Source organism: Spodoptera frugiperda, chromosome 24 (genome assembly GCF_023101765.2).
Source record: "Spodoptera frugiperda isolate SF20-4 chromosome 24, AGI-APGP_CSIRO_Sfru_2.0, whole genome shotgun sequence".
Taxonomy (NCBI): domain Eukaryota; kingdom Metazoa; phylum Arthropoda; class Insecta; order Lepidoptera; family Noctuidae; genus Spodoptera; species Spodoptera frugiperda.
Window position 1 is genome coordinate 4,933,301 of NC_064235.1, and position 14,072 is coordinate 4,947,372.

Here is a 14,072-nt window from a genome sequence, read left to right on the forward strand (position 1 = left end):
CGTATAAAAATTACACCACACATTGATTTGTTATAAAATTAATTGTAAAAATGTGATACTTAACGTAAATACTAAAGGAATTGAGGCCATTGCAGTGTCCGCAAGCTGAGTCGGCATTAGTTTGACATTGATTTTTAAACAAATATAATAAAACAAGGAAGTAAATTCATTATTGTCTTTGTGACAGAAGAAATATGTTCTCCATTCAAATATGGAACTGACACAGAGTTGTGTTCGCGCGCTTTTCTGACATTTAATTTCTTTTTAAATAGTGAAGTGCTGTGGTCTATGGTGTTTTGTGAAACTTTTTGGTTTTTTTAATAAAAGAGGTTTTACTGTTTAGTGTTAAAATGTCGGGTGAGTCTTATATGTTAAGAATTATGTACTAAAAATATTAAACTTTGTCTTTATCACTACATAGTATAAAACAAAGTCGCTTTCTCTGTCCCTATGTCCCTTTGTATGCTTAAATCTTGAAAATTACGCAACGGATTTTGATGCGTTTTTTTTAATAGATAGAATGATTCAAGAGGAAGGTTTATATGTATAATACATGCATAATATATCACCTTTGCGCTCATGCAAAGTTGAGGCGTGTCGCTAGTTGTTAATTATTGCGTAGATAGCATTATTTGAACAAACAGAATAAGATGAGTAAGTTAGTGTAGGTATAAAACGGCCATGACATACTTTATGTGAACTCGTTTGTTTTATTGTCTCATGGAGACACTTCTTAACGCGGTTTTTAGAACATTAAGTAAATATTAGTTTAAAGCATTTATTAAATAATGTGATTATTAAATGTCACCGGTATATGGCAATAGGCTCACTATTACATTTTTACTTTACACACTTTAATTTGATTGTAACTTTCGTGAGACATACTAAATTAATTATTATGTTATCGGCTTACTCATGTTACTGTTTGACGAGGAACTCGACTAGTTTCAAGCCATGCTAGAGGCTCATATTCATGAGCAGCATTCCGCGACAATCGCCGCGTTGTTTGTCATTACAGTCAGGACTTATAACACAAATGGTGAATAGTGGGTGTACATTGTATAGCGACATTACGTGCCGTAATGTGCACCTCTACCAACCCTTTCGAGAATAAAAAAGGCGTGACGTTGCAACATATTTATATGTCGTCTCATGTCGTAGCTAGAGATGGGCGTTTTGGACTCTGTATTAATCACAAATGTGCGCCTCTGCCTTCCCCTTCGGGGATAAAAAGGCGTAACGTTGGTATATAATTATGTGTCGTGTCGTGGCTATTTGGACTCCGTATAAATCTTTAAAAATGCCTATTTAATGTAAATAAATGTGTTAATGTAAATTCGTGGTTAACGCGTTAGTATGTTGCCGCGTTTATACAAACCACGGGCGGAAAACTAGTTTTTTTTTATGAAACACAATCGCCACCGCCCGTGGACACTTGAAACACCAGAGGCGTTACAAGTGCGTTGCCGGTTTTTTGGGAGTTAAGAATTTAAGGGTTGTTGTTCGGGAATCGGGGATTGGGAAGATTGGGAAGGGGGGAATTGGGCCTCCGGTTACCTCACTCACACAACGCAAGCGTTGTTTCACGTCGGTTTTCTGTAAGGCCATGGTATCACTCCGGTCGAGCCGGCCCATTCGTGCCGAAGCATGGCTCTCCCACACTTAAGCTAGCATATTATTTAGCTAGTTAAATAATGTACATGTTCCTATCTACATATTAAAAGCAGTCTGCCCCCTAACCGCTGTGATTGGTCAATGATAACGTTACTCAATTTGAACTGTATGTTATCACGATATTAGTACACTCGCTTTGGTAATGCCGACGTTATATTGTGTGTTACAACTTTGAGAAATCGTTGGGGTAATGTACACGGCATATGGTATATATACCATAGGTCCCATATATGGGACTTGTAATGTATCGGGCGAAATATATACATAATAATATGTCGATGGTTGAAAGGCTAATTTGACTGCCTCGTTGTTCGAGTGGTTACAAGTGCGACTGCCGGACAAGAGATCTCGGGTCGGGTAAAATATTTCTGGGTTTTTTCCAGAAATTTATGTATTTGCTACATGTTGTATCAACCTCGCAGCACGCTGAGTAGTTAGCGTAGCAATCTCGTAGCACACTAGGTAGTCAGCGTAGCAATAGCGTAGCATGCTGAACAATCAGCGTAGCAATCGCGTAGCACGCTGAGTAGTCAGCGTAGTAATCGCGTAGCACCCTGAGTAGTCAGCGTAGTAATCGCGTAGCACGCTACGTAGTCAGCATAGCAGTCGTGTAGCACGCTGCGTAGTCAACATAGCAGGTCCCTACGAGCTATGCATTTCAATATCTCATTTTGCAAACCTTGCAATTATATAGCTAATGTGTTTTTCTTTTCAATTTCGAGAAAAATAAACATATACCCATTTACTGTGTTTAAACAAAAAAGTTTTCTTTGGATTTTATTTTAAAACGACGAAACTATTTCGTAATAACATTTCTTTTACCGTAAAACATCATTGCCAATGCATTTGGGACTTTAGACTAGACATTTCAGAGTCTAATTTAGACATAAGCTCGTGTTACACAGGGCAATTGAAAAAATGTTATTGAACTTTCAACCTTTTGTAGAAAAGGAATAGAAGTCAATATTGATTTGTGTGTGCATTTGACATATAGGGCAATACGGTGTGGGCAATGTGTACAAACCATTTCTCTCAATTAGCACTTGGGTCTCAATAATGACGAACCGTTTTAGGGTACCGTAGGTCATCACTACATAGTATAAAACAAAGTCGCTTTCTCTGTCCCTCTGTCCCTTTGTAAAATATTTAAAATTATTTGCTGAAATCTTTAAAACTACGCAACGGATTTTGATACGATTTTTTAATAAATATAATGATTCGATAGAGGAAGGCTTTTATGTATTATACATGCATAATATGTCACCATTGCACGCAAGCTGAGGCGGGTCGCTAGTATATTATAAATGCGAAAGTATTTGAGTGAGAATGTGTATATGTGTGTTAGTCAATCACGTCAAAACGACTGAAGGGATCAGGATGAATCCGGAGCTGCGGACAACGTAAAAGGTTACCGTGGCTCCGGCTCAAAGCAGGGGTGGAGGAACGGGGTGGTTTTTGGTCAGTAAGAGTCTGACTCTGCCTCTGGTCTCACGCAAGGCGAAAGTAGATATTGGATGATTTTATATGAATAATTTTATGAAATAAGTAGTGCGTTTTGACAGCATCAGATCTTTACGTCAAATAGCAGACTTATTTCTAGAAAATTAGCTAGAAAAATCGATAATTAAGTAAATCATCAAATCTATGAAAGAAACTGTGATTATTTTTTAATATTTTATTGTATTGAAATGTCTAAATAATTTATTTTTGACTGAGGAAACTATCCAGTTATAGATCTTCAATCTAAGTTGCAACTGAACCTGGATCGCGTCAAAGCATATATTTTAAATAATCCTAAATTAGGCACTTTTGAAAAATCAAATTTAATTGTCCCTCAGTCTGTCTGCCAGTGAAGCTAGTCGCTCGTTGCAAAGTGTAGCTTCGAATGGAGAAGAACGAGCAAGAAACTCCAGCGTCCCCTTAGACGACCTAAAAGTCTTTTGAAACAATGAATTTTAACAAAACCCCGCAACACAGAACAGCACTTACTAACAATAAACTTAACAACCATTTATTATCATATTTAGTCGCCATACACATGTCTACGGGCCCTCCAGCTATGTCAATTACCACAGAAACCGGTCCATTACTCTGTTTGAATACCAACGCGACCGGTAGCCATATTGCGTGCAAACAAAACAAAATGGCCGCCGCATCGGACCTCCTTTCTGGGAATGAGGTTTTTTTTTTATTTTTCATTGGTATACGATCTCTTTGCTTGGTTTAATGTCTGTCAACTTGGTATAATGAGGTTTGAATGTTTATGGAATATGGGATATAGTAAGTATTTGGTATGGTTCGAATGTGGGAGAGCTTTCTGTATATTGAAAATCTATCTATGTTGTAGAGATATACCTTAGGCTGACAATTACGGTCTACTAAGGAGGATTTGAAATAAGATAAAATGATCAGAATCACTTTTAACCATTTGTGTGCCCAAAACGTAGACCCATGCGAGACACAATGTATTTTCTATTTCGTCTTATATACCCAGCATAAGTACAAGAGGTTAAAGTGCACGTAAAATATCTATGTTGTAGAGATATATCTTAGGCAATTACGATCTACTTAGGAGTATTTGAAAAAAGCAACTAAGCTATATAGCCGTGCGAGGAAGATGCGCAGCTCGAGTATGCAATGTTTCTAGTAGGGAAGCACGAATTTTTCCATTTAAAAACATAACTTAGCTGAGTCCGTTTCCACGAGTGCTTAGCTATGTATACCAATGAATATGATTGGTGGAAGCCAAACGCATCCACAGCAACTTATAGCACATCTCTGGTGGAAAAGCACCCATTGTATACATGAAAGGAACAAATTATAATCACCTCAATTAATCTTACTTAACTACAACATTTATACACAAAATTCCATTGAACAGCTACCGATTTTAAAACGCATAACTCAAATAGTTTCACGTTCAAATTGATATGTTCCTACCAATTTGTTCTCGCCATAAAAATACAAGCATCTCGCCCCGGATTTGTCTAATGGCAAATTCGTGACTTTCAGAATGCATTCCGGTGCAATAAAAACAAATATAAGTGTCTAAATATAACAAATAAAATGTGAAAAAATAAGGACATTTTATTCTAAAGACGCCGCCATGTTTGATTTCGTAAGGGCACGTTCATGTCGAGTCAAATCTTTATAGATACGTTCCGTGCGTGATGTAACAGCGTTTTCGAGTGATCGGAACTTTTTTTTACTTTTACGTGTCTATGATATGTTTACGAGCGACGCGTTTTTTTTAAAAGTCAACTCGTTCATTCAATTTTTTTTTGTTTCATTTGACATTTATTTTGGCGCGGTTTTGGAAAAAAAATACAGCTGTTACTGTTTGTTGCTGTTGCAGTCTTTGGTTTTATTTTTGATGGTTTTTTTTGGGGATTTATTGGAGTGAAGTGTGGGAGAGCCATGCTTCGGCACGAATGGGAAGGCACAGAAAACCGACGTGAAACAACGCTTGCGTTGTGTTTCTTTGTGTGAGTGAGGTTACTGGAGGCCCAATAATCCTCTTTCTCAATCATCCCAATCCCCGATTCCCCAACAAACCTTAAATTCCTAACCCCCAAAAGGCTGGCAACGCACTGTCCATGGACGGCGCTGATTACTTACCATCAGGTGATCCGTCTGCTCGTTCGTCAATTATTCCATAATTATTATTTTTTACTAGAATTTCGAAATGAGTCTATCATAATACTCATAAGTTTTGGAGTAAACCTCATATATTCACACAGTTGTAATGAGTAGAGTACATATTACGTGTAATTTGTACGTGTTAAGTGTATTTACAAATATGTAGTTATGTAGGTGTAGACGCCATATTGAGTGTCAATGTAGGCTTGTAGCATACTCGAGTGACGAATTAGAAGATTTTTTTTTACGGGACAAACCCGCCACAACCTTCCAAAGCCGCTGCAAATTCTGTGCACCAGGATTTACAGTAGATACAAACATGAAAACACCGGAACACTAAAGTCTTTTTGCAAATTTTGACCCAATGACAATGATCTAATCATTTCGGAGAGTGTGCGGGGGAATTGCACAACTTGATTCCCCCTAGTCCTTTTCATCATCGAACCACAAGACAATCGGCGAGGCGTCACCGCTTCATGGTAGATATCCCACCAACTCGCACGAAGCGCTTCGTTTCAAGCTTCCTTGTGCGAACTGCTAGGGAGTGGAACTCCTTGCCGGAGTCTGTGTTTCCTGATGGGTATAACCGAGGTGAGAGAGAGTGTCAGATTCATACTGACTAAAAACCACCCCGCAGGAGTAGGGCTCCTGCCTTTCGAGCAGGAGCCGGAATGATTCCACGGCCTCACAGAAAACCGACATGCAACAACGCTTGCATTGTGTTGTGTGAGTGAGGTTAGCGGTGGCCCAATTACCTCCCTTCCCAAACCCTGACTCTCCAACAACCCTTAAATTCTTACCACCCAAAAGCCGGCAACACACTTGTAACACCTCTGGTATTTCAAGTGTCCATGGACGGCGGCGATTGCTTACCATTGGGCGACCCATCTACTCGTTTACCGGCTTACACCATGAAAAAAAAAACTCCGAATCTAACCTCCACAAATCCACTTTCAAAAGCTAACTAACATTATATAAATTACTAACCTAAAAAAAGGTTAGAATTCCAAGAAAAACAATAAGGTTTCAACCAGCTATGTCATTGGCGGACCATGAGCAATATGCAACTATGTAGCGTAGTGAAACGTGTTGTTTAACGTAAATATCGTGAGTTGTGACCAAGAGGCACGTTCCAGTTGTTTCGTTGCAATAACTAGTTATTCGTTATAACTTATAACTGTTACTTTGTAAACGTTGTTCGGTAATTGTGGCTACAATGTTGTCGGTTATTAAAATGTTGAGAAATTAATTTTAGGTAGGGTTTATCCATACATACGTAAGCTAAAGGCTTTCTCCTATAGGGGTGTAATAAGTAATTAGTACTAATATGATAAATGTGAAAGTGTGTGTACCTATCTGTCAGTCTGTCGGTTTGTCCATCTTTTACGGCAAGACCAAGCGAGGAATTTACGTGATTTTTTAAGTGAAGATAGTTGAAGGGAAAGAAGGATTTTTTTCTAAGCCCCCACTACTCAAAAAAATTTAAAGCATATTTCTTTATGTAAATCGGCCGCCAAGGCTTTAAAAGTGCGCAAGTGAAGCAGTGGGCAAAAGTTAGTACTTAATATGAGAAACACAAAAGTATATTTGTTGGATGATAGCTATATTACGAGTATTTATGTTTGAAAATGGTTAGGAGACTGAATATTAGTTACATATTTTTTTCATCCGCACATGCGATTCCCGTCAAAAGTTAGTATCGCGCTAATCTCAAGAACTTTTGGTCCGATTTGAATAATTATTTATGTTTTGGATAGTCCATTTATTGAAGAAGACTATAGGCTAAAAAACTTCACGTTACAATCAATAGGAACTGAGCAGAAGTAGCAAAACCGCGCCGAAATCACTAGTAATAAACAAAAATTACCTCAATCACTAATAAATATAAGTAACCACTTACGTAACGAACCCAAACATGAACACTAATAATAAGTTTCCCTTAAAAACTGCCCGTATTAACACAAATCTCCCAGATGTTGCCATACTTACCCCACACAAACTCCACTAATCCCCGTAATCTCGGGAACTGGAGTAAAAAAGCGGCCATATTTAATTTATGCCCCCTTCCTGTGTGATTTACGTTGTGTTTTCTCACCTTTAGACTTCGTTTTGTTTTGTTTTTAAATATTATGTATAGGGACGTCTGATTTAGTAGGTATTTAAAGATTTTTGATTGTTTATTTAATATGTTCTTGTCTTAAAATCAAAATGGGTCGTGGAACCTGACATTTATACCGTCGGCAATCGGCATGCAGACGTATCACCTGATGGTAAGCAATCGCCGCCGCCCATGGACACTTGAAACACTAGAAGCGTTACAAGTGCGTTGCCGGCTTTTTGGGGGTTAGGAATGTAACGGTTGGTGGTGAATCGAGAATAGGAAAGATTGGAAAGGAGGGGAATTGGGCCTCCGGTAACCTCTCTCACACAAAGAAACACAAGGCAAGCGTTGTTTCACGTCGGTTTTCTGCTCGGCCGTGGTATCACTCCGGTCGAACCGGCCCATTCGTGCCGAAGCATGGCTCTCCCACACTTAACTTAAGGTGTTACAATAAATAAGAAATATTTTCGATAAAGGCCAAACAATGAGGCCACGGCTAGCCTGTATGCCCAATTTTAACCAAATTAAATTTTCTCACACAGCACGCTTCCGTCCTAAATACAATTAAAATATCGGAACTAATGTCCGACAAAAAATGCTTTCCGAAAAAAAAAGAATTCCCGCCTATTCCGAACTGTCAAAAGACATGCATAGACAATAGGTGCTTTCTTTCAAATGCTACGGTACGGCAAAGGTAGTCTTGTGGACACATCGTTACGAGTATTAGGCAGATGACCAATTTTTATTTTAATGTCCGTCTTGTAGATTATTTTCAAATATTAGACACGTAGGTATTTATTATTTTCTTACGCAAACAAAATACTTTCGAAGATATATTGAAAATTTAAAATATCGCGGGACGTCACTTTTAGGTACGTTTTACACGTAGAAATTACGTATTTGCTCCCACTTCTAAACTTTGATTTGTTTTATCTAAGTATTTTATTTTTTTCTTATGTGAAAAAATAAAGAAATACATGTCTAATATTCTTTAATTACCTAACTGACGGACTAAATAGAATTTTAATTTTCATACCCAGTCATCATCCATATTATTTTCTCATAATTCTAATTAAAAAAAAGGTATTGAGGTGTGAAATTAAGCTTGTTAGTTAAATGGAGATGCGGAAAGGCCTTTTGAATTTGTATTACACTTTACACAATTGTATTGTTATGTGTCGTGGGAAATAGAAGTCATGAATGAAAGATATTTCTGTATGTAAAACGTCTTGAACTCCGCAGTTTCAGGTTGTATGTTTAAAAGTATGTGCTAACTGATGTGTGGTCTAACAGTAAATTAATGAGCGTTGAATAATATTGAAGTTTATGTATGGTTATGATGTGAGTTTGAATGCTTTGATTTGGCATGAGGGTGCTTTTCCACCTGTGCTAAGTAGGTAGCTATGCTACGAAGATGTAATAGCTAAGCTGTTAAACTATGTGACCGTTTCCATAGATACTAAGCTATCTAGCTGCGTGAGGAAGATGTATCGATAGTAGGGAAGCCATTCATAGCACGCATCTTTCCATATAAAAAAACATAGCTTAGCTGAGTTCATTTCCACCAGTGCTAAGCTATGTGTACCAATAAATATGATTGGTGGAAGCCAAATGCATCTACAGCAACGTAGCATAGAACGCCTCTGGTCAGCCTTTATATTGATGACCATACGATATAAGCCGGTTAAAACCGTTTAAAACATAAAAAAATATATTTCTACATAATATAATATACATAACCTCACGCCAGTCTCCCATGGGGTAGAGACAATGGAATGCCAATTGCTGCGATTCTTACACACTTCTTTCGCTTCATCAACAGTCATCAGTCTTTTCATGCATGTTTGTCGGTGCTGAATAATTTTGAAATTTTAGTTAAATCTCCGTCGGAGGTTCCTATCGGAGGTTCCTATCGGAGGTTTAAGACGTCCGCTTCTCATGCATGAGAGTGCGTGGTCAAAACCTGCCAACGGCAAGTATCAATGTGACGTTTTCCGAGTCATATGTACTTTATAAGATTATTTAGACACCACTGACAAACGGTGAAGGAAAACATCGTAAGGAAATCTGGGCTTATAATCTCTAATTATAAGTTTGAAATCGCCAACCCGAAAATAAAAATTTCAATCTTATCCAATAATTAATACCTAACTAAACATTCATTTTTTATTCCTTTTACACACACACCTACCATAAAAAAAACAACTATCTCCACACACAAATTCCAAAAACAAAAAAAAAAAAATATTCGCATGAAATTGCACAGTTTTTCTATCACCAAAAGACAATTCATTTGTCAAACAAAAGCCTGCTTTACACCTTACGTACTACAGACGGTTCCCACGCAAGTAGAAATGCAAATTACTGAATGATTAGTCCTCATGAATGACACTGCAGGTGTCTTTACTATGCAAGTAAACAAAACACAGTAAAACCTGCCATAGACACGTGCGTCCCTTGCGGCCAAAAACCCAGAAACAATGGCATTATCGATCCTATACCTTTGCCTGCGACAACAAAAAAAAAAAAACACAAAACCATAGATATTATATTGACTTTTGGCGCGTACTTTTATTGACTCGTTACACGTTCCCACGTTTGTGAAATGTTTCATGAAATTTGTATCTTTGTCATAATTAGGAGACAATTGCTTTTATGCCAAAAGAATTATGTTAAATTTTAATACAATCACGCCTTTGGTAGTAGAGGTGTTTAGTAAATTGAACGAAAATGTTCTTGTGTTATGATTTAGGAGATATATTAAATACTTACCTTATGTATTTACTATGCTATGGCTTTTGGGGGGTGGGGAAATCATCCAATGACGTCTGACAACGAAATCTGGAAGAATAATCACATAAACACGCGATATTTCAAATCGATATATCTTCGAAAGTATTTTTAGTATAAAGTAAGAAAATAAAAAATACGTGTCTAATGTTTTAAAATAATCTACAAGACGGACCTTAAAATAAAAATAAAACAGTTTTGCTGTGGAATGAGCTGTCGTCGGCGGTATTTCCGAACCGATACGATCTTCAAACCTTCAAGAAAAGAGCATACTCCTTTTTAAAAGGCCGGCAACGCACCTGTGACTCCTCTGGTGTTGCGGGTGTTCATGGGCGGCGCTGATCGCTTACCATCAGGTGACTCGATTGCTCGTTAGCCACCTATTCCTTAAAAAAAAATATTAGTCATCAACCGTATTAAATCTATGAAGGAAACCGCCTTTATGCGTCACTTTCACTCTCTACTTATCCGATTAACCATAATCCTTTGTCAGGCGTAATGTTATCCAATTTGAAAAGATTACTAGCTACAAAATAATAAAAGGATTTGCCTAAACTAATATTACGTACAACATCTGTATGGACTTATAGGTGTAAAGACTTTTTTTATAGTATAAGTCGGTAAACGAGCAGACGGATCACCTGATGGTAAGCAATCACCGCCGCCCATTGACAATTGAAACACCAGAGGCGTTACAAGTGCTTTGCCGGCCCTTTGGGGGTTAGGAATTAAGGGTTGTTGGGGAATCGGCGATTTGGAAGGGGGCAATTGGGCCTCCGGTAACTTCGCTCACACAATGAAACACAACGCAAGCGTTTTCTGTGAGGCCGTAGTATCACTGGTGTCTCTAGGGTCCATAGGCGGCGGCGATTGTTTACCATCAGGTGATCCGTCTGCTCGTTTACCGGCTTATACCATAAAAAAAAGTTAGACCTAAAATAACTATTAACTAAATAAGCAAAGATTACACACCATCTGGTTGGACTTAAATGGGTTAGGTAATGGATTATTTCAGGAACCATTTTTGCACTTTTTTTGTTTATGGGATAGACCGGCTAACGATCAGACGGATCACCTGATGGTAAGACATCGGCGCCGCCGCCTATTCCATTTGTGTTGTGCATTGTTCTCACAATTATACATACCGGCAATAAAGGCCGGCAACGCACTTGTAACGCCTCTGGTGTTTCAAGTGTCCATGGGCGGCGGCGATTGCTTACCATCAGGTGATACGTCTGAAACTGAGGATATAAACTAGTGTTTTACCTTTCTTTTAAGGGTTAGGTATTTGAGGATGGAGGGTTCGGGGATTGGGTCTCCGGTAACTTCACTTACCACTCCTGCTTCGAATCGTACCCACCATTCTAGTAATTATTCTACAATAAAATAAAAACACAAACTGTTTATCTTGTTCAAACTGGGAACTGAACCCGGAACCTCATTAAACGTAGCACCAGTAAGAAGGGACATCCATAAACAATTATTTATCTTTTCTTCAATCCCATAATCTTATAATCCCATTGCATAAAAACGCTTCCTAAGCAATCAGGCGTGCAATCTGCAATATTCTCGTAGAAATGTTCGAAAAAGAGCTTTATTCCATTGTTTTTAAGTTGCTTCTCCTTTGTCATCACTGCAGTTGTTCAAAATCTTATAGTGTAAGAAATGGCAGTAAGTCAACTTTGTTCTATCTTTAGGAACTTGTCCTAAATAGGGATGATGACGGGGTATGAAAATTAGAAATCTATTTAGTCCGTCAGTTAGGTAATGGAAAAATATTAGACACGTATTTTTTTTTATTCTGTCTTATAAGATAACAATACTTAGATAAAACGAATCAAAGTTTAGGATTGGGAACAAATATGTATGTCATTTCTACGTATAAAATGTTGTATCTAGAAGTGACGTCAAGCGATATTTCAAATCGATATATCTTCGAAAGTACCTATTTGTTTCAGTAAGAAAATAGAAAATATGTGTGTAATGTTTTAAAATAATCTACAAGACGGACATTAAAATAAAAATTAGTCATCTACCCTATTGTATGTATGTATGTCACAGCCAAATCGGCCAACAACGAAAACGAAACGATTGGCCAACTCATCAATCAGAGCTAAACTCGTCTAGTTTCAAGCTATGTTAGAAATTCATATTATTCATGAGCAGTCTAGTCGAGTTCCTCGTCAAACAGTTACGTGATTAAGCTAATAAAGTGATAACATAATAATTACATAATTATACGTATAATTTGTTAATTTTAAGGCTATACGAAATTCACCAAGTCAATTATTTAACATTTTCTTCCTAACAAGGTACTTTTGTACACAACTCTATGGTGATAAGTTTCAATGAAAATAATAACACACTTAGGTTACGCGTCGGGAGTCGACAGTAGGGACCACCGCCGCGGCGCACACACCCGGATCCCGCACGTGTGTGCTCAGTATCATGTTACGTTTTGTCGACTCTATTGTATTGTAGAAGCATTTATTTATGTTTAGCTAAGGTTAGGTTTGGTACTGAGTTGAGTAAAGTGTTATTGGGTTGTTAGGCAGTAGTAATTTCGAAGGAAGATGAGAAATGACTAGGGATTTATTTTGTTTTTTTTTTGTTTGGAGTCTGCAATTATTTTATTTATTATTATTTAGTAGGTACCTGGGTCAGACGATAATGCGTGCTATGGAGGGCTTCCCTACTATCGATACATCGCCTTTTTCTACAATACGGTAGTTTCCCACTATTCAAATTCAATACTATTATCAAAATGTCGCAACTTATGACGTCATATTTTTTTTACGTCAAATACCATACTTAGTTCTTTAAAATTAGCTAGAAAAATTTAATAAATATATCGTCAAATTAATGAATGAAAGTACGAATATTTTGGCATTATTTTACTACATCGAAATAATTTAGTTTTGACCCAGGAAACTACCCAATTTTTCTAATAATTATATCACACTCGTATACACATCCAATCACCAAAAACAAAAAAAAAACATTAAAATAAAATTGCTACTAACAACTCAATAAAACAAACGAGTGCCGACTATTCTAAATTCAAAACAAGTGACAGAAATGACAAGTCATAAACAATGACAGTGTTTCCGATTTTTTTTGCGACTAAGGCGTGGGAAGGTCCGGTGTAGGGTGTAGGATAATAAAAGACAGTAAATAGGTTTTATTTATTTTTAGTGTGACTGACTCATATAGTTTTTATATAATTATGTATCGGTAATTAGGAGTTTAATGTATACTTGTAATTCTTGATTTTCTGTAATTATAGATATGTATTTTGTATTTTTATGGTATAAGCCGGTAAACGTGCAGATGGATCATTTGGTGGTAAGCAATCGCCGCCGCCCGAATTACCAGAGGCGTTACAAGAGCGTTGCCGGCCTTTTGGGGTTAAGAATTAAAGGGTTGTTGGGGAATCGGAGATTGGGAAAGGTAATGCGGCCTTCGGTAACCCACTCACACCACGAAGCACAACGCAAGCGTTGTGTCACGACGGTTTTCTGTGAGGCTGTAGTGGCAAAGCATGGCTCTCCCACACTTTTTATTTTTATAATATTAATGTCGGGACACTTGGGTTATCGTTCAATTTAAACATAAACTTCACTTCATACCCGACAGCCCAGTTTAACATCAACACAATAAAAAAAATCGCAATCAGACGTAACGACCGAAAAAGAAACAAACAAAAAAAAAAAACAAAACAACGGTTAATCTATTCGAAATTCAAAACTGAACATCTCGAGGACACTTGCGGATTCAAATTTCGAATTGTCATTTTTTTTCTTCTCTCCTCTCTTCCTTTTGACGCGACCAGCCAGCATCGTATTGCATCGCCCTTCGACTCAATGAA

General features: G+C 37.5%; 1 protein-coding gene across 1 annotated transcript in view; it reads left to right on the top strand.

Annotated features, from left to right (window-relative positions):
• Nucleotides 1–69: 69 nt before the first annotated feature.
• Nucleotides 70–14,072, top strand: part of LOC118278635 (single-minded homolog 1) — a 34,787-nt gene continuing 20,784 nt past the window's right edge. The window contains 1 exon segment of the mRNA XM_050703588.1: nt 70–357. Within this exon segment, the coding sequence (XP_050559545.1) occupies nt 351–357 (7 nt within the window). The 5' untranslated portion in view covers nt 70–350.